Genomic DNA, 27142 nt, shown 5'->3' on the forward strand with positions numbered 1-27142 from the left:
TCCAGCAATGGTTGCTGCCTTGGATTAAGGCTTCCTAGCTGGCAGTGACCATATACAGCCACTTCCAGACAACATCTTTATCAAACATTTATCCTGATCTGTCTGCAGGGATGTCAGATGATGTTAACTATTTCAGGAGCCTTCGTTCTAATTTGTTTGTGAGGAGGTTAGATGACGTGTCAAACAGAGCACCAGTCCCACACTTCCTGGGGTGGATCTACACACAGGAAAAAACCGCTATAAATATGTCAGAAATTAAATCGTTATAACAAAAGGGGGGGAAAAACCTATGTAAATACTGCATAGAAAATTTGTTTGCTCTCTGGCATCATCTGGTGTTGCATGTTCATAACACATTCAAAGTGTTGCTTTTTGACTAATGTGGCTGAGTCCCTAGTATGTTCTGCCATTTCTTTCCTCTATCACAAGAAGTTTGATCTTCCAGGGAAGCAGGTTTTGTCATGCAAGACCTCCCAAACTGCTATGGCCTCTTTGAGGCTGCCGCTGTTGGCATGAGACGAATACTGTAGCCGTCTAGTCCAACCTCCTGTTCTCACTGTGGGCATCCAGGTGCCCCAGTGGGGATCCCAGAAGCAGGACCTGAGCACCAGCGCTGATGGGAACTGGAGTCTAACAACCTTCTCTTGACCCCATCGACATAAGAAGCATGACAGAAGAGAGAGCCTTTTCTGCAGCTGCTTCCATATTGTGGAATCCCCTCCCAAGAGAGGCCAGGCTGAGGCTGGCTCCCTCCTCGCTCGCTCTTTCCGCCAGCAAGCTGAGCGAAACCTTCCTGTTCAAACAGACCTTTGGAAACAGGGGACTCAGCTACATTGGCAAAGAAGAAACACTTTATATTCATTGCTTATGCATTCTAACACTGCGACGCCAGATGGCACTGTGGAGTTCCATTTTTGCCAACCCGATTTCTCATACAAAGTTTGCCACGCATTTAATTGAAACGCTTCTTTGATGTGTCTAGATTGAGCCTGAGGTGCAGGCGATGCTGATCACTGAGCTGCTGTCAGGTTAGGCTGTGCTTTAATATCTAGTTTTAAACGTGTTCTGATGCATTATAATCACTGCTTTTAACTAGATTGTTTTTATTGCTTTGTATTTTTGTCCTCAAATGTTGTAAGCTGCCTTGGATCCCAACCTGGGAATAATAATAATAATAATAATAATAATACAGTAATAATAATACAGTAATAATAATACTTATTACTTATACCCCACGCCTCTGACTGCTTTCACCCAGCTACTCTGGGTGGCTTCCAGCATGAAAGCTTCCTGATACAGGGCTGCCTTCAGATGTCTCTGGAAAGTCTGCAGTTGTCTATCCCCTTGACATCTGAAGGGAGGGTGTTCCACTGCGGAGGGTGCCACCACTGAGAAGGCCCTCTGCCTGGTTCCCTGTAACTTTGCTTCTCACAGTGAGGGAACTGCCAGATGGCCCTTGGAGCTGGACCTCAGTGTCTGGGCTGGATGATGGGGGTGAAGACGCTCCTTCAGGTATACTGGGCCGAGACTGTTTAGGGGTTTAAAGGTCAGCACCAACATTTTGAATTGTGCTCAGAAATGAACTGGGAGCCAATATACAAATGCATTAAACAATGACAAAATCACATTAGGAGTGTCACAGACTAGCCATCCTTTTGTTAAGTGAGACATGAAGAAGTTGTTGATTTGTCTTTTTCTGCTGCCCTGGAGCTGCTGCTAAGTCTGTTTCTTGCAGGGACCTGGTTTTAAGATCTTTCAGTCCTCTTTAAAATGCAAACCGCAGCCCAATACTCTTCTGATGTTGTGGAACTACAGCTCCCGTCAGCCCCAGCCAGTGGGAATCGTAGTTCCCAAAGATGTGCAAGGGTTGGCTGATGAGCACGTACAGAGCTACTCTTTCAGAGCTTAGTTAGTGCAAATGCAGGACCCATTTCCCCTTCCCTCTAGCATACTTCCCTCTGCAGGAAGATCATTCAACCCGGGCAGCTGCTCTGCTGGGCAAAAGCTCCACCTGTTGGTTCCACCACAACTATAAAAAGCACAGGAGCCCTTTCAGCTGAAGCAGGGGGTGGGAAGGAGGAAGTGGGAAACTTATGACTATATTGCTGCTGGTGGTGGGTTCCCTCCCCCCGAAAATAAATGGGAAATGGGTCATAGGAAGAACTGACTACTTTGCTGCAAGCCATGAAGTGGTTTTCTTTAGGCACAAAATCTGAGCTGCTTCTTCACACACACACATACCAGTTTGCTAAACTATCTCACATGTATCCCTCCTTTCCTCCAAATAGCTTGAGGGGGCGCTATATCCTCCCAGCAGCCCTGTGAGGTAGCTTAGGATGGGAGGCAGTAATGGATGGGCCAAAGTTGCCCCTGTGGGAGCTTAATGGCTGAATTTGGTGGTGGCAGTGGGGGAGAGATTTGGTCTATTGGTCCAAAATGCCACAGCCAGACTACTGGCTGGGATTCCGTTTAGATCCCACATAACCCGTCTTAAAAGCAGCTACATCGGTTGCCGGTTTGTTTCTGGGCCTCATTCAAGGTGCCATGATGGCAGGGGGTTGGACTAGATGACTCCTTTGGGTCTCTTGGAACTCTGTGTAAATAAAAACACAGCTGAATGTGAAAGTGAAGCAAGAGCACTCCCTGGTGGGACAGGCCAAAGTAAATCAATATATACCGTTCTGCACACCAGTAGATTGTGGGAAATGTATAAATTGTCCTCATTATTATTCTGGTCCCTGGGCCTCTTCAGAGCCACCCTGCAGCATCACAGAGGCAGAAACTTTAAAAGGGGTGAGAGAAGCAGAGCTTAACCTCTGATACAGGCTTTGCGGAGGCAGCTATTCAGAAGCCAGTGATGTAAAAAGAAAAAGGCAGAGAAGGTTAACTCCTGGCCAGAAGCATCAGTTGCAGGCATCTCAACTCTTCAACTGGCAGAAGCAGGAGGCTGAGAGATGGGGGGGGGGGAGGCGGGGGATGCTCTGGGGCAGTGTGGGGTAGTGGTTAAGACACTGAGCTAGGGACTGGGAGTAAAATTGACAGGCCTTTTGTTGTAGCTGCTCTGTCATCATGGCGTTGCATGTTTACCTGAGCTAGGTGAGTGTTAAGGCTGTAACCACGTCAGAGATCTGAGGGAGGGCACCAGCTGAGCGTGTGGAACAGTCCCAGATAGAATCACTGGCAGTTCCAGTTTTAGAAATAATCCCCCGAGAACCTGAGCCAGCCAGCCAAAGTAGGCATCCCTAAGTGAAATGGACCAATGTTCCTGCATTGCAGGGGGTGGGCTACATGGCCACAGGGTCCCTTCCAACTCCGTGTAAGGCAGCTGCTACGTGGTTTGTGTCCATGTAGAAGAAAGGTTGTGGCTGCCCTACACCCCATACATTTAAGGCTCCCCCCCAAAAAATCCTGGGAACTGTAGCTGCGTTTCCCAGCACCCCTAACAAACGAGTTCCCAGGATTCTTCGGAGGTTAAATGCAGCGTGGCCAAACCGATTTTTTTCTCTGTTGAGAGAGGGAAGTAATGGCTCTTATTAAAAAAGGATTAAATGAGTTTACATGGATCTCCTGATATCTATTTATGCACAACAGAGCCTCCAGATATAGAAGCAATATATCCTGGGAGTACCAGGAAACAGGGCAAGCTGCTCCTCGTTTCTGGCCGTTGTGGGGAAAGCACCCAGTGTAATGAACCATGGATTATTACGTAAACGAGCCATTGGCTCTGCAGAAGTGTCTCTGCCAGTTCACAGGTCTGCTAGAAAAAAAATAAACCTTTGTCCAGTCTCATTAAGAACCATGAGGACTGGGATCTTACTTTATTTTTTCTTGCAAGTAGCTCAGTGATAAGGGTGGTGGGGGTGGGCTGCAGCGCAGTGCACTGTGGGTAAACTGGCATTGGGGTGGGGAGGTGGGCAACGTTCAGGCTCTTGGGCAGGAGAGATGGATGCTGCCTTCTGTACCAAGGTTTCTTTCTTACTGCCAGCCTGTGCCCCATTGCATGCATGCTCAGGGTGCCTTGTGGGTCATGGAGCATCATGGGTACAGAGAAGGGTTGCAGCTCAGCAATAGAACACCTGCCTTGCATGCAGAAGGCCCCAAATTCAATCCCCTGTGGCATTTCTAGGAAAGCTGGGGGAGATCCTAATCCTCGAGGTGTCAGGTACGCACCACTTTTGAAGTACTGGTCAGCTGACACCCCCCACAACGCCCCACCTCAGGAAACAGACCCCAAAGCACAGCCTGATGAGATTCTGAATCCCAATGTCTATCCCACAGCACATGAGCCTGAGCTGGCACAGTGGTCCAAGTTAATCTGGCCCTGGGGAAACACCATACTCCTGTATTCTTAAAACCCACCAGCTGAAATTCAGGAAAAAAGAAACTCTTTTCTCATCAAAGCTGAGCACAACATCATGAATAAAACATATGGCATATCGTTTATTTTGCATAATTGCTCTGTTAAGCCAGGGCAAGGGACAAAAGGCCGACACGAAAAACAGTAAAATGCTTCTGAGATACGGGCCCACAGACATCATCAAGCTGGTCCTCTTCATCATGAGGGCCAGAAACTTGATTTTTTTTAAAGTACACAAAAAGGGGGGGAAAGAACTAGAAATTATCCAGATGCTGAATTCTGCAGTCATTACTAAAAAGTTATTGTTGCTTTTAAATCGCAAAGTGGTTGGTGCCATATTTTTGGGACGCCAGGAGATCAATCCCTGCACTTTGGCAAACAATGGCTGAGTTTTGCAAGATAGAAATGAGAATCGCCGTGGGTTTTTAAAAGAATTTGTCCTGATCTTTCATTTTTCCTTCTCAGAAAAGACAGCACTGCATTGTTACACTATTCAATATCGTACACATAACTTCTGGAACACGAGAGGAACAGTCTTCCCCTCTATCCAAAGCCTGGGGTGCACCCCACTTTCAACTGAGATTTATGAAAGAAGACAGTGGTAGATTCCAAGAATTCAGGCTTCATGACAAATGTAAGTATATTTCGATGACGATCACACATCTCCAGAACAAGGTTCCCATCGTCTCATCTCAATTCTTACTCCCCACCCCCTAGAACAGGTGAGCAGGATGATGCCTGGATTGGGGGGGGGGGGAGAGACAGGTATGTGTGTTCTTTACCCCCCACTGAAGAAGGGGGGGAGGGGAAGACATCACCAGGAACAACAGATGGACAGGAAACCTGCTCAGATTAAATCTGCTTGTTTCCAGAATTGTGTGAGCGCCGGGGGAAGATTGCAGCCCTGTCCCATTTCACATTAAGAGAGAGATGGACACAAAGGGGACCCACGTGAACCCCAAAATCCTCAACAATGCAACAACAACAAAAAGCTTTTGTTATACGGATGCTTTTTATGGCTTGGAAGTGTCCCCCGTCCTGAAGCGTTACAAGAAAAAAGGAAGCCAAGAGGGTTCCGCTAATGAGCGAGGCCCACTTTTAATTGCACAGGTTATGGGAGGAAACAGGGCCAGCTTCAATGGAGGATATCTTGAGTCTCATCATCCCAGAAGGCAAACACCACACTTGCTTGTCTGTGTTTCCAGAGAACAGAGGAACCTGAAGGCTTCCTTCAGGACAAGCCATGCCTACTTTTTCCTTGACTAGCCAGGTGCAGCCAGCTTCAATGTCCCCCAACTTCCTTGTTGTTCCCAGTGCCGGCTGGCATCCCAGTTCCCCTATACATTATGGGGAGAGCACAATGCTCTAAAGACATACACAGCATTCAAGCCCTGGTGGGGGGCTTGGCGGCTGCTGGGAAAGGGGGGCACTTGAGAAAGTTGCTAGCCCAGCAGGGTGAACTGTTGGGGTGGGGGCAGGCAGACCCCTCCATTTCATTAGCACTGCTCGAGGGAGATAACGTGCAAGACCTGAACACACGAGTGCGGACGCTAGTGAAACGAGTGTGCGGCAACGAGTTCCTCTATATGCCTCGGGTGTTCACAGGTGACGGAATTACACAGCGCTTTAAGCATCATTTCAGGGGGCAAATTCTGCCCCCATTCCCTGACATCGTATAAACAAGAATACAATTTTGATATATTTATATATATATATGTATATATGTATAAAAGGTTATGGCGTAGGGTGTTTCTTTTTTAAAAAACCAAACACCCATTGAGCTTTTAAAAATCCCTGATGATCGCACACTGAGCATCGTCCACTCATCGGGCTCCCCAAGTCCTCGCGACTGCTTTTGGACTCTGCACACGCGGCTTTCTCCAAAACACAACCGGTTTGCGGCAGGTCTTCCAGGAAGGAGGGAAACAGCGGCCTCGCCGGAGACTCCACCCAAGTTGGGAACGAGCCGGACTCCCTCTGCAACGCCTCGCCTGCAGCGCTTCTGCTTCCCAGAAGTAGGAAGACTTTGGCAGTCTTTGACAGAAGTTAGAAAGGGTGGGGGGAGTCACAAACGCTCCTCCCTCCCTGCGTCGCTACACGGGGGGCCAGGGGAAACTGCACCATCTGCACAGATCTTTTCCCATCCTTATTCCGAAAAGGGGGGGAACATGTTCAGCTCGGGAAACTCTTCGTTGTTGTAGCTGGCTCCTTGTTCCCCTAGCATGGACAACATGTCCTGTAAATGAAAGGGAATTCGAAAATGAGACTGAAATTATCGTTGCTTAGGTAACAGTGCACTGTATCTTCTAGGACGGGCAGAAAGTGGTTCCTGAATGCAGGAGAAGGGTTTCCAACTTGCAAACATTTAACAGCGCCCCCAAAAATGAACCCTCAAATGTGCTATGTAAAACCTTTATCTGTATTAACTCAGATCCCTTCTGGATCATACATTTAAAGCACCCTTATACCACTTTAGGGACGCGGGTGGCGCTGTGGGTTAAACCACAGAGCCTAGGACTTGCTGATCAGAAGGTTGGCGGTTCGAATCCCCGCAACGGGGTGAGCTCCCGTTGCTCAGTCCCTGCTCCTGCCCACCTAGCAGTTCGAAAGCACCTCAAAGTGCAAGTAGATAAATAGGTACCGCCCCGGCGGGAAAGTAAACGGCGTTTCCGTGCACTGCTCTGGTTCGCCAGAAGCAGCTTAGTCATGCTGGCCACATGACCGGGAAGCTGTATGCTGGCTCCCTTGGCCAGTAAAGCGAGATGAGCGCCGCAACCCCAGAGTCAGTCACGACTGGACCTAATGGTCAGGGGTCCCTTTACCTTTACCTTTACCTTTACCTTTATACTACTTTAATAGTTATGGCTTCCCAGAAAGAATCCTGGGGACTGTTGTTTGTTAAGGGTGCTGTGAGAGGATCTAGAGCTGCTGCCGGTCTGTGTAGAAAATACTGAGTTAGGTGGACCAACGGTCTCGCTCAGTATAGTGCGGCTTCTTGGGTTATCAGTGCTTTTAAATAAATCAAAGATGGGGAAATAGAGTCGGCTGCCGGAGGTTTAAATCCTGGTTTGGATCCCTAGCAAGAGGATCATTGGCGTCTTGGCCTCTGTTTATAAAACGGGGAGCAGGAAACGTTACTGGAATCGTGGCAGAGGGGAGGTTGACTGACCGGGAAGACTTCCGACTGGTTTGGTGGTGGCTGCTGGGCGTGCGACTCGCTTGGACTCTGTCCGTGGTGCTGACCCTGCCACTGCGACCACACAGCGACCCCCTCCGCTGCCCGGGGCTGGAACGGGGCTGGGGCCTGCCCGCTCTCTCCAGCAGCTTTGAAAGGAACAAAAATGTGGTTAGCGCTGAGTGTAGGAGACAAGACTGTTCTTTCCCCATGCCCTTGATAACACGCTTTGATCTAGATTGACTGGTTTGGCTTAGAAGGAGTTGGTGGGCAGAAACACACTGCTTTGGGCTGCAGAAAGAGGTCTAACAATCAGAAGTGGGGCAGAAGGTAGATCCCAGGTGGATTCACAGGAGATGCCCTCCCTTGTGAGGTGCGCCCGTCTCCCTTGTTATTGATATTCAGGAAGCATTTGAAAGTATTCCTGTTGGAAGACAGAAAAATACTGTTCCCAGCAACCATGAAATGATTGTGCGATTGATGACATGCTCTGAATAACTCTTGCAATGTTACAGAGACTTTGGACATATTGGAGAACTGAAATTTGGATGAACTCTAATATGCAGTTGATTAAGAAACTTAAAGCACCCACAGAGGGGAGGAAGGGAGTCCTAAGATTTGGGAGAATCTTGTTTTATTTTAAACTTTTCTTTTATTGAAAAATGTTAATCGTGATTTATTTTGTAAAACCAATAAAAATTATTTCAAAAAATTGATTATGCTTTTGTTTCCACGACAAACACATTTAAAAGGATGTAGAATATTAATCAGCCAAAGGCTTGGTTGAAGGGAAATGCTTTTGCCTGGCGCCTAAAGATATGCAAGGAAGGTGCCGGGTGGGCCTCCCTGGGGAGAGCATTCCACAAGCGGGGAGCCACTACAGAAAAGGCCCTGTTGTCATGTTGCCAGCCTCTGGACCTCTCTTAGAGGAGGCACATGAAAAAGGGACTCAGATGATGATCCCAGGGTCCATGTAGGTTCATATGGAGAGAGGCGGTCCTTGTGGGCTCTTGTTACGTTCAGGCATGGTCTCCCCAGCCCTAGCAGAAGGTGCCTGGATTTGAACCTGGGACTTTCTGCAAGCAAAGCAGATATTATTCTGCTGAGCTCCAGCCCTTCCCGCTATGCTCAACATACACGCCCATCATTTCACAGCGTTGCTTCTGCAGAACGAGGAACTGCACGGCGACAGAGTCCTGCCTCTTCAGCAGAAGGATCACCGCATGCAACTTCCAAACCCGGTAGGGAACACTCACCAAAGCTGGCGTTGCGGCTGGCAAGGCTTGGGTAGGCAGACCCGCCTGGCGAAGCTGTGGAGCCTTGTGTCGACATGGGGCTGAAGGAGGACGGGGTGCCTTGGAAGGTGCCCATGGCAAAGGAAGGCGGCCGAGTCTTAACAGCATGGGAAGCCGCCTGCTAGAAGAGCACGAAAAAGAAATTTAAACAGTGAGCAGATAAATAAAAAGCAACTGGTAGGTTACAGGAAGCTGGAGTGTATGTCCTTGCAGGAACAAAATGACCTTCCTTGGAGATTTTTAAGCAGAGGCTGGATGGCCGTCTGTTATGTACAATCTCGTTGAGATTCCTACATCGCAGGGGATTGGATTAGATAACCACCAGGGGTCCCTTCCAACTCTACAGTTCTATGATTCTATGAGGCAGAAGCTTCCTATACTCCTAAACCAGCCCAGTTCCAGCTCCTCCAGCAGACACGGCAGCTTGTGACTATTCAACACAAAACTCTGGCTAAGCCCAGTTTGTACTAGGGATGCCCATATATATGGTCTGTAGGAAAAAGACAAAAACTACCTGGGCAGTGAAAGACGTGCGTGTCGTCCCTGAAGCCCAAGTGGTCCCGGAGACCTGATCAGGATTGGAGTGGCGAGAGATCTGGGCCAGGATCTGCCCCGCCGAGGCTGAATGCGGTGCTGTGGGCAGCTGCTGCTGAATGACGTTCACGGGGGGCACCATCGTGCTGCTCCTACGGAGGCGAGGAAGAGGGCAGAGTTAAGGGAGGAAAGGCCAGTGTGGCTGAAGAGGCACGTAGAGAGCTGACATGCCATTCATTCTTTCATTTGTTTGCTCAGTTTGTCTCGCCTTTCTTCCGAGGAGCTCAAGGCGGCATACGTGGTCCCCCCGTCCCCTTTGATGTAGGTTAAGCTGGGAGACTGAGCTTGGTGGCTGAGTGAGGATTTGAACCCTCACTCACTCTAACCGCTGCACTGCAAAGGCTGGGCTAAACTGGAAAGGAACCTCAGCCAATTACAGGAGTCTTGAGACTATCCCTTGGACCTCACCTGAAGTTCTCGGTGGGACGCGGAGCTATGAAACTGCTTCCCTGGGAGAAGAGGGACTGGCTGGCGGGCAGAGAGCCAGAAGAGACGGCTTTCGTCTGGTCTGATTGAGAGAGAGAGAGAGAAGCATGGTTAGCCCTGACCTGGCCACCCAAGAATGGGATATTGGGCGGTATCCAACGAAGGCCTCTGATACTAATGGGCCTTATTCCGAGAGACTGGCTCTCTCCTTGCCCTTCCTGCTGGCAGAAGAAGATAAATTTATTCTGACAGGCTTTTGGGAATGACTGTTTTTAAGGAAAGGGCTTCTGACACTGCAGTGCTGCTTTTTTATTATCTATATTTCAATCTGACTTTATGCTACTTTCATTCCACTCTAGTTTAAACAAACTATTTAAAAATATGCTTTTAGCTTCTTGTACTTTCTCTGTGCCGCTTTAACTTGTGTAAGTTGCCCTGAGTCCCGGCCTGGGGAGAAGGCAGGATTTATAAATTAAACAGCTAAATAAGGAACAAATCCACCACCTTCGTTCATTTCAAGGGGTCCTGGTCTTAGCAGGACTAATGCTGGATCCAACTCATAGCAAAAAGGCTGCTTGGGCCCATCTCGCCCAGGACTGTCGACACTGACGGCAGTGCCTCTCCAAGGTTTCAGGTGAGGTCGGACGTCCCCAGCCCTACCTGAATATGCCCTTGGGGATTGAACTCGCGACCTTTGGCGTTCCCCAAGATTTCTCTCTTTTTTCTCCCAGGGGATGGACCGACATGGCTACCAATTACCGGCTCCGATTTCCCACCCCTGACTCCCACCCTCTCACCTGTGCTGATGCTGCTGTAAATTTCACTGAAGCGAGGATCTCGCTCCTGACTGAAGAGGGTCTCTGCTTTCTCCAGAGGTTTGCCATGGTCCGGGCCGGTGGTGGCCACCGGTTGAACGGCAGCCTGGAAGGAGATGAGCAAACACAGGGTTGCACAGTCAGCTCAATCCTACTCCTGAGTAGATCCTCTGAAATCAACGTGCCTAAGGTCAGTCAAACCCATTAACTGCAGAGTCTTGAGTATGATTAATGTTGGATACAATCTGCCAACATGTGTCAACATGTGCACACACAACTAAATAAGTGATAAGCCCAGGGATTTATTTCCATTTCCATCCCCCGCCCCGTCCCGAGAGTTCAGGACACCATACCCCATTCCTCCTCCCCTAATTTTATCCTCACAACTACCCCAAGAAGTGGGTAAGGCTGAGAGATGGCAACTGGGCCCCTGGACAACCCAATAAGCTTCACGGCTGAGCAAGGATTGGAATCTAGGTGTGTTCTAACATAAATCCTGCAACATGCCACTTAAATGAGAATGGACAGGGTGGGAGAATCCTGTTTGGATTGCCACTCCACAAAATCTATGTTTTCAGTTGTGTGCATGCAAAGGGGGCAGGCTGAAGGATGGCTGAAGAGGGGAGTTATGAAAAAAAAAGTCATTTCTTCCTCTCATGCCACTGCAGTCCTGTATTGAACGACTCCTCTAGTCGCCAATGGCGACTGGCAACTCCACAGAGGTGAGCCCCGTGAGTTCCTTCCAGTGGAGTGTGTGGTCTGCCAAAGGAGCGACACAGTAATGTGTGTCAGCGGGTGTGTTTGTGTGTGCCCTCCGCCACGCCTCAATTTGGGGCAGGGAGCTGGGACAAGTCCCCATGGAAACTCTTGAAAGCTTTGCCGATTTACCTGGGCGTGGTCGTAACTGGCTAAGCTCTCCCTGACGGGGACCACGTCGACATCTGTTGGCTGCGTCGCCTGCTGCCTGAAACGCAAGCCATTGTTAAGAGGTTAGGAGCCAGTCGTGGGTCAGAGGAAAGTGCCACAAAGCAGGGAGAGGAACTGAGAAGGGCTCACAAGGTGCTCCGACACCTATGTGCTCCGGGGGCCTTGGGATAGACCCCTCACAGAGCAAAGGGCCCCAGGGTGACTCCAGCCAGCCCCCCACTTACCTCGTCGCCAGCTGGGCAGGACTCATCTCCAAAGGCAGGCTGGCGTTCGGGCCCAGTTGGGGCCGCTGCATCTGACTGGCCAAGGCAGGCCGGGACTCCTGGCTGGCGTTCCTGGGGGATCATCAGGGAAGGGAAGGTCAGGGATCGGAGGGAGCCAATCGCAACCCTCAGAGCTTTCAGTGAGCCAGGGGATCTTTATGCCCCTCCCTCCTCCCAAGGCTGTTTTTGGCGCCTGCTAAAGTCTTTTTTGCTACCCCAGACACACAATTCTTTTTACACATATCTGTTGGTTTTCAATCTGCATTTTGATAAATTTCAGGCACGTTTGTTTTTAAAGCTTGATTGTAATCAGTTTAAAAACAAAACAAAACACCTTACACTGTTCTACATAAGCGACTCCATAATAAATGCAAAATCTGGCTTTGATTTCTCTGAACTCCCCGTCTGAAGCTGGTATATGGAAATGGGATGGATGAGTGTATGGGTGTGTGGGGTTCTCCCCACCCCCAAGTGAAGGGGCAGAGATAGATTGTGCATAAGCTTACTCAAGCCGACTGCCACAACACTCTCTCAGAGGCCACCCGCCCTTCCACACCACCACAAAATTATTTTTAAAATAGACTGAAAGATGGGCAGTGGGCAGAAAATTGAGAGCAGTCTCCAATGTTGGCGCTACTCAAACCAGAGCTACTGAAATCAATCAACATAACTTAGTTCCATTCATTTCAATGGGTCTACTCTCAGTAAAACTTAGCTGGAGATGATTCTTAGTCTTTAGCTCAACCTGCAAATGTGTCCCAGTTTCAGATTTACGGATGGTGAATGTATGGATTCACTCAAGGAAATGACACCAACATGACAATATGGGGCAGACCGAGAGGAGAGCTGGTGTCCTGATGGCTGAGGGGGGCGGCATTATGGGTCGCATCCCATGCCAGTCCTACTCAGCAGCAGACCCACTGAAACTAATGAACCTCCTGCTGTGGATGGGCCATTGGCCTGATCCAGCAGGCTTTTCTTATGTTCTCCAAGGTAGTCAGGTTCTGTAGGTCTGCTCCAATTAAGGTTAGCGTATTCCCTGACAACACAGCAGCCTGTCCAATCAAGAGCAAAAGAGGGGGATACTCAGAGCAGACAGGTGGTTTAGACCAAGGGAAGGGCAGAAAGTAGACTGAGATCTGTGGGGAGATCTCAGGGCAATTTTGCAGTAGATCAACAAGGGTTTCTGACCCCAGAGCAAGAAAAAGCAAGTTTTCCCACCTAGGTTAGGCAGCTAAAATGAAGAAATCTGAACTCATAGTTGGCAGATTTTTGTGTGTGTGCAAAAGAGCTGTGACCTCTAGCACTGGAAACAAATCCCTACACTCAGAAATGGGATTGGAGGCTCCTTGCTCCTAAATTCTAAGGGCGCCAGCTAACTAAGTTCCAGTCAGGGCAGACTTATGGAAATCTATGGACTTAAGTTAGCCTGTCCACTGATTTCAGTGAGCCCACTCTGCATATGACTAGCATCAGGTACCCAAAGGCCACATTCACACCATAAATTTAAAGCACAGTGATGCAACTTTAAAGAGCCATGGCTTACCCCCAAGGAATCCTGGGAGCTGTAGTTGATGCTGAGAGTGTTTAGGAAGAGTGCCGTGGCCCTTTCCCAGAGCTACAATTCCCAGAGAGGCTTATCCCTCTTTCCCATGAAACTCTGGGAATTGTAGTTCTGGGAAGGGAATAGAGGGGCCTCCTAACAACTCCCAGCACTCTTAACAAATGACATTCTCCCTAATTCTTTGAGGGAAGCTGTGAATTTTCAAAGTTGGATTTAAAATTGAATGTGCGCTGCCTAATTTTGCATCTGGCTGGTAGGTCTTGGGGTTCAACTGAACAACAACAACAAATAAGACAAAGGAGATTTGACAACCCAGAAGCAGAAACTTATTATAATGCATTTTGCTTAAAAAGAGGCTGGAATGAAGCTAAGGAGGAGTTTTTTGGGGTGGGAGACTGCAAAGCCCCCTCCGGCCTGCAAGCCTTTCGAGGACACAGCGAAAGAGCAGGCCCCGCTGCCAGTGGGGTCGGTGGAGGTGGCACAAGGAGTCCCCGCGTACGTACTTCACATTGGTGTTGGTACAGATGATGTACTCTATCTCATCTGAGTAGGGGTTCTGGAAGGTGAAGGAGCTAGTTCTCATCCAGAGCCATTCTTGGTTCTTGGACCGGAAACGGAACATGACGGACAGAACTTGGCCTTTTAACTTCACCACCTGGAAAAACGGGGGTGGAGTGGGGGTTTGTTTTGGTTTTACGCTGGCAACAGCAGCAGCCACAGCAGAGAGGTGGAAAGGAAGCCCCCCCCCCAAACAAGACATGCAGTTCCTGAAAAGACAGCGCTTATCCTAAGATCCAGAATCAGAAGAACCCCAAATAAAGCTCCGCCACTTTGGAGCTTCCCAATCTTAGCCCCCCACTTCAGCTTTCTAAAAAATGCCAGCAAAGGGGGCTAGGGCAAGAGATGAGATTGGGTTGGGGGCTGCAACTTGCCTGCCCTCTTTTAATGCCAGCACTGGCTACAATTCCTCCTTGCCTGGGATTTTGGAGGTTGCTTTCCCTGGGGCAGGGATTCCCCCTATGCCTCTCACTACCCCTGCTTTGCACCCCAAAGGTGGTTTTGCCTAGCTGGAGATGTTTCCTCGAACTCTGATCCTGCCTCTTACTCACCTGGACAGAAGACAGAGAGGCATCTCTCTCTGTGTGTAGGAACAAATTATTCTACAGAACTCAAATTTATGTTCTTGGCCCCACCCACTTTTGATTCTGGCCCCACCCACCAGTGGCATGTGGCCCCCGGAAGGTTGCCAAGAATGGAATGCGGGCCCTCGAGCTGGAAAAGTGGTTTCTGCAGTCCGCGCTGGGGCACCTGGCAGGTATTTATTTCCATTTTTCGCAGATGTTGATGGTTATGGGGTGGAATGCAGGATTGTGAAGGTCGTGAAAAGCCAGCTTCCCCTCCCTCCCAGGGCATTGGAAAGATGGCCTGAAGTTTGTGCTCCAGACCAGGGAATGGATTGGTCTATAAGGCAGGCGTGTGTGGAACCTCTGGATCTTGCTGAACTACGACTCCCACCAGCCCTGATGGCAAGCGTGGCCAACGGCCAGGGAGGAGATGGGAGTTGTAGTTCAGCAACCTCAGGAGGGCCCAAGGCTCCCCCTGCCTGCTCCGACGGCATTCAAATGCGTTTGCCAAGGGTTGTGTGCTGGGTTGTTGTGCAGATGCCAGGCTGAATCAGTCCTGGACTCGTGGCTGGTTTACCTGCTGGAAGCTGTCCCTCAAAAGCTGGTGGTCTTCCGGGTGGCAGAAGTCAACAATATCCTTTCCCAAGAGTTCCTAATTTTTTTTGTGGGGGGCGGGGAGAGAGAGAAAGAGTCAGAATGTCACTGCTGAAGGCAGATTACCTCTGAATAAAACCAGTTGCTGGGAATAGCAAGTAGGGAGAGCTGTTGCTGTTGCATGTGGGTCTCCTTGTGGGCTTCCCTATGGGGCATCTGGGTGGCCACTGTGAGAACACGATGCTAAGCTAGGAGCGCCCCCCTGTGGCCTGACCCAGCCGTCAAACACTTCTTAAGTTCTTATGAGTAATAGTGAGGCAGGGCTCTTGCATTCCCTCCCTACCTTCCTGGAGGCATCTGACTGGCTCCTGCAAAAACCAGGTGGTGTGCTATACTAAGGTGACCAGATTTTTTTCAATGAATCTGGGGCCACTTTTCAACTTCAGTAGGAATGATAGGATTTTGTCAGAGGACTAATTTGTAAATCCGGGGACTGTCTCCGGGAAACCTTATGCCATACACAGCTTTCATTGATTTGAAAGCTGCATTTGACTCAATTTCATGAGTAAGACTCTGGGATAAGCTGAACTCCTCAAATATAGACAAAAGACTGCTGTACTTGATTAAATGCTTATACAAAGTTACTGTGATGAAAGGCGTGCTGCTCTACAAATGGACAACTTACAAGTCACAAAGGGAGTTAAGGAAGGGTGTATTTTAGCCCCAGCACTGTTCAATTTATATATAAATGATATTGTCCAGGATGCTGGACTATGTGGGCTTTTGGCCTGGACCCAGGGAGCCAATGTGCACCCAGCTCTTGCTGGGAAGCCCCTCCTCCAGTTCCCCGCACCTGTGGCTGGTAGCCAACGGTGGCCACGCAGCGGTGGTCGACAAAGGTGAAGAGGCAGTCAGTGTTGTGCCGCGAGATGAACTCTGTGGGCTGGCACACGGTGTTTATGTCCACGCAGCTGGGCGAGCTCGTGACCTGCAAGGGAAGGGAGACGCCAAGAGGTTAGGGGCCGGTTACAGAGAGGGGGCTAGGCAGGAGGGATTGGGCTTCCCGCTTGGAGGAGAGACAGCCCTTTCCCCCGTAAGAAGGCGAGTTGGCAAGTAAGGGGAGGCAGGAAACTCTGCGGAAGGCCCCTGATTATTTCTCTTATTTCTCTTCTTCGGCAGCGGATTCTCCCTAAGAGCTGGGAGAGGCGAGGGACTGGGCCCTAATCTCTGCCATGTGCTCACCAAACTGGCCATCTCGCGGGGATTCTTTAGCCATGATTCCCGCATTGCAGAGGGTTGGACTAGATGGCCCTTGGGTTGCCCTTTCAACTCTCCTACGATTCTACGAAAGTGGCCTCAGGCAAGCTGCCAGCCCTGCCCTGGAGCAACATGGGACAGCAATTGTGGTCCGGCTTTTGAGGCTCTCAGATAAGGACACCTGCTGCAATAAGGTACAAAGAAGGCTCAGCAATCAATGGCAACCTGGTTCCCGCGTCCTTTTGGGGCTAGAAGGGAAAGGCTAACTCACCTGCAGCCTGCCGATGGCCACCAGGCAGAACTTGCTCCCCTGCCCAGCATCTGGGTCGTCATCTGGGAGGGAGACCCCTGTGGATGGCAAGAAGGAGGAGTTGAGCTCAGAGCCAGGACAGGCTTTTCTCAAAGGTGGGTTCTGGTCTTAGTGGGTTAAAAATATATATGTTATTGACCCCATGTGGCTGGTAGAGTGGGAGAAATTTGGTGGAGGTAGAGAGGGACCAGCATTGTGTGAAACACTTCTGAACCAAGGGGTAATTGGAAGCCGTTGAAAACGGGGGTCTCCGTGCGGAAACGCTCGCGGGGTAAAATTAGTGGGGATCTTGCTATGGGAAAGGAGGGAGAAAACAACTGACAGAGGGGAAGAGAAGGGATGCAGTAATTTTTTAAAAAAATTGCTAGTGAATTTAAAAAAAGAAAGATGAGGGTAAGAGGGAAGTGAAGGAACCTCAGAAAGGAAAACTGACAGTTATGTAGAAGAAAAAATGAAAACAAGGGAAAGAAAATCTGAGCAAGTTAGGATGCATGGCATTATTTATGCACAGATACAACCTGAGCATAGGATGGAGGGGCTCACAGCATTAAAACTCCAGCAGATATTGCCTCCTCATTAAGTTCCCAGCAAGATTATCAAATTGTAGCTTTGGCTCCAGAACAGAGCAGGACAATCCTGTGTGTATCCAGCTTCCAGCATCAGCCAACACATGCACACATTTTCTCTCTCTCTTTTTCACACAGAGCGCCCCCTGGCCTATCGTTCTCCAGCCTAGGATGACTTGGCATACAGACAGGTAAGGTGGGAAAAGACCCATCCATTGGTCTCTATGGCAACCAAACCAGCTCTTTAAGACATGTAAATGGCAGTACTTCAGCGGCCAGCTAAAGCTGGAATCTTGTGAAGAAACTTGTCTGGGCAGTTCAGTACCCTCTTCTATTAGACTCTAAACCCACTGGATACAAGATCACAGGCCTGGAAGGGACCCATGAACATCGTCCAGACTTCCCACCCCCCTGATAAAAACCCTGTAACACTTTATTTTTAGAACAGGACTTCAAAGTACCAGGAAATAAATGAATTAGCAGAAACATCAAAAAGGGGGTCTTCCAGAATGAGACATTCAGGTGAGGTTACCTGCCGGTGGCCAGGCTTTGATGTAGCCTGTGCAGTGGACCACGACAAAATGAGGCTCGCCATCCTTCACAGCACCCAACCCATTCCTGGAAGGAGGGAACAGAGAGAAATATGTTGCCAGGGTTGCATTTGCTGATCTTACTGGGGTGCAGGGGGGGGGGGATGAGAGTCCACCTGAACTCTCAGCAAAGCAACCTGCCAACGAAAACCTCAGCTCTAACCCCTGCATTGATTAAACAAATGTGAGAGGCAGCGGTGGTATAGTGGTTAGAGCATCAGACTATGACCTAGAAGATCAGAGTTTGAATACTCCGCTTTGTCACATGAAGCTAATATTGGGCTGCTTGCTACCCTCTATCAGTCAACCAAGCCCTGGCTCCCTGAACAACCAGTTTTACCGGGTCCTGTTTCTCATAAAGCTGAGGCGGTTCATGGAGACCGGATCCACCGTGGCATTGCCGCATCTGTGGAGCGAAGAACAGAAACAAACTCATGCTACTTCCATTTTCACCCAAAGACTCTGGTTCCTCCCGCCCCCTGCAAGACGTTGGTATCTTCACTTAGGGACCAAGCTGGCCCACAGCCCTTTGCCTGCTTCCTTGTGGCAGAACTACACAGATTTGCTTCCATGCCACCTGGCCAGGGAGCACTCCCAAAAGCCATGCTGTGGCTGCTTCTGGTCACGAAGCTAAGAGTCTACTGGATCAGGCCAGGGGCCCATCTAGTCCAGCGTCCTGTTCTCGCAGTGGCTGACCAGATGCCTCTAGGAACCCCACAAGCAGGAACTGAGGACAAGAGCCTCTCCCCTCCTGTGGTTGCCAGAAACTTTTATTCAAAAACAATGCAGTTGCCATCTATTTCTGGGGACTTTTAAGGCTGAAGGGGAGAAACCTGGAGCAGGAACCCCCAGCCCTGCCCTGCCCGGAACATATTTACCCCTGTATGTTTTTAAATTTGCTGTAAGTCACCTGGAGACTGCTATAGATCAGGCAACTGACGAACTGAATATTAATAATACTCTCTCCTTCCTCCTCACCCACACAGCAGCGACGAGTGTGTGAATTAACACTCGTTTCAAAATCTCCCCAATCCATTTATATTTTACAGCAGGAGGCTTTTAAAAAAATAATAACAATACTATTGATAATACAGATTTGGCAGTTCGCTGAACAAGTGGTTAGTGGGGCTGTCCTTCTGCGCAATAGATTTTCTACATAAACCGGGTCCCTATTGGAAGCTTTGCTTGGATTTTCTCAGGGCTGCATTTTTATTGAAAGGTTTGTTCCCTGACCTGGCTATGAACCAGCGGTGTAGAAGTAAATTCTTAATACACTACGTTGCTTGGCACATTTATTAACAGAAACATGGCCCTGAACAACGTCTCCTTTTCTGAAGGTTCAACAATGAGTTTATTACCGTATTTACTTGAATCTAATGCTCACCTTTTTTGGCCAAATTACGCTGCGAAAATTAAGGCGCGCATTAGATTCGATGGCACATTTACATTTGCCGGCAAATACTTTTTTGGGGTTTCACAGTTCTGAAAATTGAAGCGCACATTAGATTTGATGGCACATTAGACTCGAGTAAATACAGTAGCTACAATACACTTCCAAAGCACCATAGCGTACTGTTGCATCGTACCAAGGCCTCTTAGCCTGTCCCTCTCACTTTTTCCTAAACTAAAAAGCCATAGATTCTGCTAGAGGAGTTACTGCAGCCTCTGCAGCATTCTGGATCCTTTCATTCTTTGCCCTTCCCTAACCCCTTTTCCCAGCTCTATAATACCCATTAACATGGTCAGACAACCAGAACCATACTCAGTGCCAGCCTCAATCCTCTGCATAGGGGATGGGAATGTCCCCTTCCTGAACCCTGGAGAGCCTCTGCCTGTCAGTGTAGACAGCACTGGTCTAGATGGACCAAGGGTCTGACTCAGTATAAGATAGCTTCAAGTGATCCTGGGCTCATGTTTTGCAAAATCATGCTCTGGCACTGCATCCCAAGCAGGCCGTGACACTTCTCCTTGTTTGCGGTCCTTATTTACGCCCAGCTCACGCAGAAACGACATGTGGGTTTTGTACGCGGAACCGAGGAGCCCCGTCCTACCTCATCCGACAAATGAAAGACCGCCGGGATCCCATGCACATCCGCATGGATTGCTGCCCTTCCTTCTTGACGGTCCCCGTCTTCAGGTCCAGGATGCGACCTGGGAAAACAGGAAACCGTCATTGTCACAGTCAAAAATGCGAGGGCAGTTCTGCTCAGGAGAAACCTACCTTCCAAGGTTGTTGGGGTTTTTTTGCACTCCCCAGCAAAAGGAATGCACATGGCAGACAGTTAAGAATTGACTGTCAAAAGTGGACACTTGCAGTAGCTTCTATGGCTTCCAGTAACCATGCACAGGAATTCTCTGGTTTGCGCTCTATGGAGCAGTTGCAGCAACAGGGAATCACTTCCTCTCCAATTTATGTACCTGCTCCCGATGGGCTGTGCGCACACAGCCAGAGATTATGCCTGCGTGGAAACTTCCCCTGCTCCTCCCTTTTCAATTCCCTCCTGGTTCTGGGAGACAGTGGTTCAGGGGAGAATAGGGAAGCACTGGGCTCTTCACTTGCCTGACCTGCCTCCTCCTCCTCTTCTTCCGACCCATTCTGTGCTCCACCCTCCATCTCTGGAGATTCTCCGACTCTTGCCTCCTGGCTGACACAGGTCCCCCCAGATCATTGACTGCCTCTCCCAAGTTAGACTCCAGCCCTCTTCCCCCCAATGCACCCTCACCAGCACTCTGCCAGCCCCTGACAGCAGTATTCTGCAACGTAAAAACCTCAGAAGAGCCCTGCTGGATCAGGACCAAAGGGGGTGTGATGGCCTGTGACTCGGGCTTGGGCTCAGAACCAGAGGAGTCTCAGTCCGCACCGGATCCTTTGCCTCAGGCATCATCTGAACCAAGTCTGGGGCCTGATACTGAAGAGTCCGTGTCTGCACAGGTTCCCCTGCAACAAGCACCAGCTGGGCCGAGTCAGGGGCCTGAGCCTGCCCTGGCTCCAGATGCGGGGATGACCTCGTTGCCTCCAGCTGGGCCATCACTTACAGCTGCTCCACTACTGGTTGGGTCAGGAGAGGCTGAGGTAGCTTCTGGGTCTAGTAACCCACCGACGTCTCCCGAGCTGCAGAAACTGAGGTCTGAGAGAAGGAGAGACCTGAGTACTCACAGGAGGAGTGCTCGCCTCTGGGCAAAACCATGGAGGTGAGTTGCCGGGGGATCAGGACCGGTCGTTACCCTGACAGAGATAAAAGGCTGCTGGACCCCACCCCAGGTTGCGGGAGCAACATTGCTGTATGTTAGATTCTGCCTGAGATCCTGTGCCTGTCCTTGCCTTGTTTCCTGCCTCGTGTCCTGCCTTGGCCCTGTCGGACTGACTCCCAGCAGAACCTTTGGATTCTGGACTGGTCCTGGACTGTGTTTCAAGGGTTACCCCCGGGCCCAGCACAGGGGGCCCATCAAGTCCAGCATCCTGTTCTCACAGCGGTCAAATGACCCAAACCACCCAGGAATCTAGATAGATTGCCTCAGGACCTGGAGGTTCAATAGGAATATCTGAAGAGCTGGATCAGGCCAACAGCCCGTCCAGTCCAGCATCCTGTTCTCACAGTGGCGAACCAGGTGCCTGTGGGAAACTTGCAAGCGGGACTTGAGTTCAAGAGCAACTCTGCCCTCTTGTGGTTTCCAGCAAGGGGTATTGGGTTCTGCTTCCCCAAGGTTGGCAAGCATTGTTGCCATTCTGAGCGGAACGGGGGGCACTCCTGCGCTAAAAAACAGGGCGAAGAATAAATCCCGGGACATCCACGGTTATGAAATGTCAACAGGATTTCAGCAGGAAGTTACAGGACATGCGGTGACTGGGATGGTGGTGGCAGGACAGCCGAGCTCACCCGTGAGGGCGTTTTCCGACGTGGAGAGCTGTTCCCGCAGCTTGTCCACATCGTCGGGGTGCACCTGGTCGTAGAGGGTGCTGCCAAACCACTGGGACTGGGGCTGGTTCAGGACGGGCGTCACGGAGTCGGAGACGTAGACCACCCGGCCCGTCTCGCAGGACACAATGAAGAGGAACCCGTCGGCCGCCTCCAGAATCAAGTGTTTAAGCTCCTGCAGAGAGAGAGAGAGATGGCAGAGCATTAAGCTTAGTAGTGTTCACACTGACTGGCAGCAGGCATTCCCATCCCTACCTGGAGATGCCAGCAATTGCATCTGGGACTTTTGCATGCAAAGCCTGTGCTCTACCCCCGAGGCATGGCTCCCGAAAAATAAACTCAAGATTCTAGTCCTCATGACTCTGAATAGGAACACTGGGAGCTACTTTGCCCCCAAGGGGTCTCTGGGGATTGAGAGAGCGAGTCTCTCCCAGCCTTACGTGGAAAATCATTTATTACAATTGTACTCCGCCTTTCTTCCAAGGACCTCAAGGTGGCGAACAAAGTTTTCCTCTTCCTCCACTTTATCATCGCAACAACCCTGCGAGGGAGGTGAGGCCAAGAGAGGCAATGACTGGCCCAACCGAGGCCCCCCACAGTGAGCTTCCTGGCTGAGTGGGGATTCGAACCCTGCTCTCCCAGGTCCTGGTCCGACACCCTCACTGGCGTTTCTCAAACTTGGGTCCCCAACCGTTGTTGGATTACAGCTCCCATCATCCCTAGGTAGCAGGACCAGCGGTCCGGGATGCTTGACTCTCATGTGACCAAACATACACTGGGGGGAAATCCAATTCAATTCAAACCCAGAAATAGTGGGAGCGAGCCGGAAAGTCCTTGTGGCACACAAGGAGAGCCCGAAGAGGACATCAGGGAGGGCGGAGGAAGCCCCGAAGGCACCAGAGGCACAGCAGGGATTTGTTTAGGCTGCTCAGCCTCTCTGCCTAATAGCTGCTACAGCAGCAGCTGCTGCCACTTTTATTTACATGTGTTCCAGCCTCCTGGAGGCCCCAGAACTTCAGTTCTAGTTATGGATATTTTTGGATCCAGTATTTTTGCTCTGGGTTGGAGAAAGCACGGCACAGAGGGCGTTTAAAGGGAGTTTAGAGGGTGCTCCCTACTTATGCACACGGAGGCCCTGTACGTAACCCCTGCGTTAAGTGAGGATAGACAGACGCCTGTGTCAGAATTCTGTACGGCCGACCTACTCCTCCTCAGACGTTCCTCCGACGGTGATTAACAACCTAAGCCTTTAATGAGGCTTCAGGCACGTTCCCTCATTACGCAGAGTATCCAAGCAGCAGAAGGACGAGAAATATAAGCTACATTGCCAGGTTTTATTTCTAACTACGCAGACAGAAAAGAATATACATCCTCTCTCTGTGAGAGTCAGTGAACCAACTGAGACAAAGAAACAGGAAACCAGTAACAACAACATCCGTCTCCCGTGAGACTTCCAACAGTCTGGAATGTAAACAGAGTCTTGTGACTCCAAAAACTGCACAGTGGCATAAACAGAAATCTAACAGCCTGTACCTGGTCAGTGAGGAAGGAAGGCTTGTAGGTGCCGTCAGTGGAGGTGTTCCCGGTGCCCCGCAGGGACTTCATGTGCGAGACAGCCATGCGCAGGATGGTGAGCTTGTCCGGCTTGCGGGCCAGGGCGCTGCAGGTGGGCACCATGTCCGACAGCTCCGTGATGTAGGCCGTCATCTTGTTCCTCCGGCGGCGCTCGATCTCGCTGTGGTTCTCCCTGCAGGTTGGCGGGAGGGTGAAAGGAGGCAGGCCGGTTAGTTCACAAGGCTCCAGTGGCCAACCCTGCGCACGGTCGCACGAGAGGAGAAGGAGGAGGAGGAAAGGAATGGATGCGGGGCCAGGAATCGTGGTTAGAGGCTGCAAAACTCTCATGCTGGACATGCAACAGGAAAGGTGCAAGAGAAACTTCCGGCCGCTTCAAAACAGGAACAACCATAGAAGCAGCTCGACTGCACTTGGAGCCAAAAGGACCATCGGGCGCTGGGTTCTGCTTCCGGCAACTGGCAGCCAGTTAGGTGCCTTTGGATGCTCACAGGGCACAGCAGTTGAGAGCATAAAAAGAGCCCTGTAGCCAGATCAGGCCACTGGGGGCCCATGTGGTCTGGCACCCTGCTCTCACGGTGGCCAAAAGCCCCTAAGCATTGAGACAGGCTGCCTCTGGATCTCAGTAGCTGAGAAACAAGCTGAGCTTTGGAGAAGCAAACCGTGGTTTGTTGGGGCAATGCATAGTCAACCTGTGATTAAGCAAACCACAGTTATTGTTGCGTGCAAACCAGGCCCTCAGGCGTGGCAAGGATGTAACAGGCCACCTTAAAGGAAACGTTCGCAGGTCGGACTGTGAAAGCCACCCTCCCTTCCAACACTCCTCCCCTCCAAAAAAAAGATTACACTGGGCTTCCTACAAGGAAAAAAGAAACCGTGTTAGAGGCAACGGAATGAGTCTGATGTGTGGCAAGCGTGGAATGGGAGATGGAACTGGATGGATGGTGGAGTGAAGACGGAACAAGTATTTTTTTTCTTTAATGTAAAAAAGTAGACTTGGAATTGTCCATCTTGACAACTAATTTTTGGGAACCTTTGGCTGGGATCTCGTGCTTCCCAGGCCAAACACACAAAGCTACTGAGTGAAGCAAAAAAAGGAAGCAACTTTTCCACAGAGGGGACTTACAGGCTTCTCTGCAGAACTCCTCGCCAGTGCTACCCCCTACATCCCTTCTCTTCACAAGAAGTTGGGGGGCTTGGCACTAGTGCGACTCGCAGAGTAACCATGGGAGATCTTGGCTTAGGCTGAATTGGACGCCCACAAAAAACTGAGAATCTTGACACCTGACAAGAAATCCTTCAGATCCTCAAGAGCCTTCTCCTCCCTCCAAACCAAGTGCGGTGAAACCTTTGGCCCTCCAGCTGTTTATTTATTGCTGATTGATTGATTGCACTTAGATCCCACCTCCTTTCCCCCGAGGAGCTCACAGTACATGGCTCTCTCCCCCCCCCCCCACTTTATCCTCACAACAACACTGTGAGGTAGGCGAGGCTGAGAGAGGCAGCGATTGGCCTACGGTTACTTCGTGGCTAAGTGGGGATTCAAACCCTGGTCTCTACAAGGTCCTAGTCCAACACAGACAACTGCACCGCAATGGTTCCCAGTCTGTTGCTGAACTACAGCTCCCATCAGCAAGCACGGCCAATGGCCAGGCATGATGATGATGATGATGGGAGTTGTAGTCCAGCATAATCCAGAGGGCCAGAGATTCCCCCACACCTGATGTAAGGGGGAGGGAGACGGCTGCAGCCTCAGGAGGCTTCTTCAGCCCAGGGAATGGGGTGGCTCTCCAAGGTAACTGTTGAACTACAACTCCCAGCAATGTCATCATCAATGCTGACCGCTGGGCCAGCCTGGCAGGGGCTGATGCGCGTTGGTGGTTTAAGAACACCTGGAGGACACAGGTGCTTTTCTCTAGACCTTCTTTATTGTCCTGAAATGCTGTAAAACACACACACACATGCTACAGAAAAACCACCTTGCAGAAACTGTTGCTGTTCTCTCTCTACCTGCCTTGGGTTCTATATACTCCCAATATTCCAACTCGCTTTCTGCTACAGTTTGGACATGACAAATCTTTAGCTCTCAGTTATGTTCAGGATTATCATCCTACTTGGACCCAGCCTCTGTGCTTGCTATCTGCTGGATCTATTGTGGATTGTGGCTTTTCCCTCTGAACCAGCCCAGAGGGAAATTTCACCTTGCCAGCTCCATCCCTATGACTCTACCCCACAGCAAAACCATCTGAAAGCCTTCCCCCAACTCCTGAAGAAAAACTTCAACACAATGCATCGGGTGGGACTTTGCTCTTCTAGGTTGCGAGCAGTTTGGAAGTAAAAGAAAAAAAGAGTCCAGCCGTAGATTCTTGCAAAAGTGGAGGCCTGTCTTGTCCAGCATCCTATCTGCACAGCCGCCAAATGCCCCCAGGAAGCGAGATAACTGCCTCTGGACCTGGAGGTTCCAGAAGAGCCTGGCTGCTGGATCAGACCAAGGGGGTCCCACCTAGCCCAGCGTCCGATTCTCACAGCGGCCAACCAGAGACGCCCCAACAGAAACCCCACAAGTTCTACTGAAAGGGCACGGTACCAATAAATAAATTTAAAGGTTTCCACATAGATGCAGGGAGAGAGTCTCAACACGCTCAGCAGGCTCAGGTGCCACCTCAAGCACCGAAGTCAAGATTAAGCTGCAAAAATTAAAAAGGATTCTAAAAGTGCTTGCCGCTGCTACCTGTGGCGCTGTTGTTAATGTAGGTTAAATGTCTCTCACCCACCCACCCCAAGCACTGCAATCAAGGGGCTGGCGGCTTTGGACTGGCGATAAGAGGAGCCTGAGAGGAGATATGCTAGGCATCTTCAAATATCTCAAGGGCTGTCACATGGAAGAAGGAACAAGCTTGTTTTCTCCTGCTCTGGGGGGCAATGGCTTCAGGTTACAAAGAAAGGAGAGTCCGACGAAACATCAGGAAGAACTTTCTGACAGTAAGAGCTGTTCGACAGTGGAACAGACTCCCACTAGACGTGGTGGGCTCTCCTTCCTTGGAGGTGTTGAAGCAGAGGTTGGGTGGCCATCTGTCATGGATGCTTTAGCTGAGATTCCTGCATTGCAGCGGGTTGGACTGGATGACCCTCGGGGTCCCTTCCAACTCAATTCTATAACTGCCTCCCAGTTTTAATAGAGGACCACCTCAGCTAAGGAGTGGCAGCCAAGGTCCTTTTGGTTGCCCCATTAAAAAACCAGCCTGCCATCAAGTCCCCCTGTTGATCGGGCAGCCAGATGAGGCATAAGCGATGCCAGCTGCCGACCCCCTCACAAAGGCCGGCTTCGTCATAAGCATTATACAGAGTCAGCCCACTGGTCCATCCAGCTCAGTATCGTCAGCACTGACTGGCAGCAGCATCTCAAGATTTCAGACTTAAGAGGCCATTCCTGGTCCTACCTGGAGATACCGGGGATCTTCTGCATGCAAAGCAGGTAATCTGAAACTCAGCTATAGCCCTTACCCTAAAATAAAGTAAGAATCCAGTCCTCCTGGCTCTGAACGAAGGGTTTCTACCAAGCCAGACCCTTGCTCTGCCTTGTCTACACTGACCTGCTGAAGTTCTCCAGGGTTTCAGGCATGAAACATTCGCAGCTCCACCTGGAACTGGGAAATTAACCCGGGTTCATATGAATGCTGCTGCTGAGCCCCTTGCCCTTATTTTGCAACCCACCCTGCTTCTGAAAGAGCCAACATGCCGCTCATCAAACCAAACCAGGAAAGGTGCTGATTTTTCAGGGAAGTCTCGTGTTTGG

At 50.2% G+C, this 27142-nt stretch overlaps 1 protein-coding gene and 1 long non-coding RNA gene across 5 annotated transcripts in view; one reads left to right on the top strand and one right to left on the bottom strand.

Moving 5' to 3' along the window:
* Positions 1 to 3440, top strand: part of LOC310751948 — a 25184-nt gene extending 21744 nt beyond the window's left edge. The window contains exon 6 of the long non-coding RNA XR_014542710.1: positions 983 to 3440. This is a non-coding gene — a long non-coding RNA (uncharacterized lncRNA). The remainder of the gene's footprint in view (positions 1 to 982) is intronic.
* A 980-nt stretch (positions 3441 to 4420) lies between these two features.
* ARNT (aryl hydrocarbon receptor nuclear translocator) overlaps positions 4421 to 27142 on the bottom strand; it is a 37495-nt gene continuing 14773 nt past the window's right edge. For 2 of the 4 annotated variants that reach the window (XM_083591094.1, XM_083591096.1), the window contains 17 exons: positions 23308 to 23521; positions 21736 to 21949; positions 19909 to 20008; positions 18198 to 18263; positions 17800 to 17885; positions 16663 to 16739; positions 15988 to 16122; positions 15118 to 15192; positions 13920 to 14071; positions 11814 to 11924; positions 11551 to 11626; positions 10645 to 10768; positions 9830 to 9929; positions 9342 to 9513; positions 8789 to 8945; positions 7527 to 7681; positions 4421 to 6593 (listed from right to left, as the gene is read on the bottom strand). In XM_083591094.1, coding sequence (XP_083447220.1) covers positions 6504 to 6593; positions 7527 to 7681; positions 8789 to 8945; positions 9342 to 9513; positions 9830 to 9929; positions 10645 to 10768; positions 11551 to 11626; positions 11814 to 11924; positions 13920 to 14071; positions 15118 to 15192; positions 15988 to 16122; positions 16663 to 16739; positions 17800 to 17885; positions 18198 to 18263; positions 19909 to 20008; positions 21736 to 21949; positions 23308 to 23521 — 2104 coding nt within the window. In that variant the 3' untranslated portion in view covers positions 4421 to 6503. Of the gene's footprint in view, positions 6594 to 7526; positions 7682 to 8788; positions 8949 to 9341; positions 9514 to 9829; positions 9930 to 10644; positions 10769 to 11550; positions 11627 to 11813; positions 11925 to 13919; positions 14072 to 15117; positions 15193 to 15987; positions 16123 to 16662; positions 16740 to 17799; positions 17886 to 18197; positions 18264 to 19908; positions 20009 to 21735; positions 21950 to 23307; positions 23522 to 27142 lie in introns of all 4 variants that reach the window. The other 2 variants (XM_083591095.1, XM_083591093.1) reach the window with 1 other exon arrangement.

Source organism: Podarcis filfolensis, assembly GCF_964270895.1.
Source record: "Podarcis filfolensis genome assembly, chromosome: 16".
Lineage (NCBI taxonomy): Eukaryota > Metazoa > Chordata > Lepidosauria > Squamata > Lacertidae > Podarcis > Podarcis filfolensis.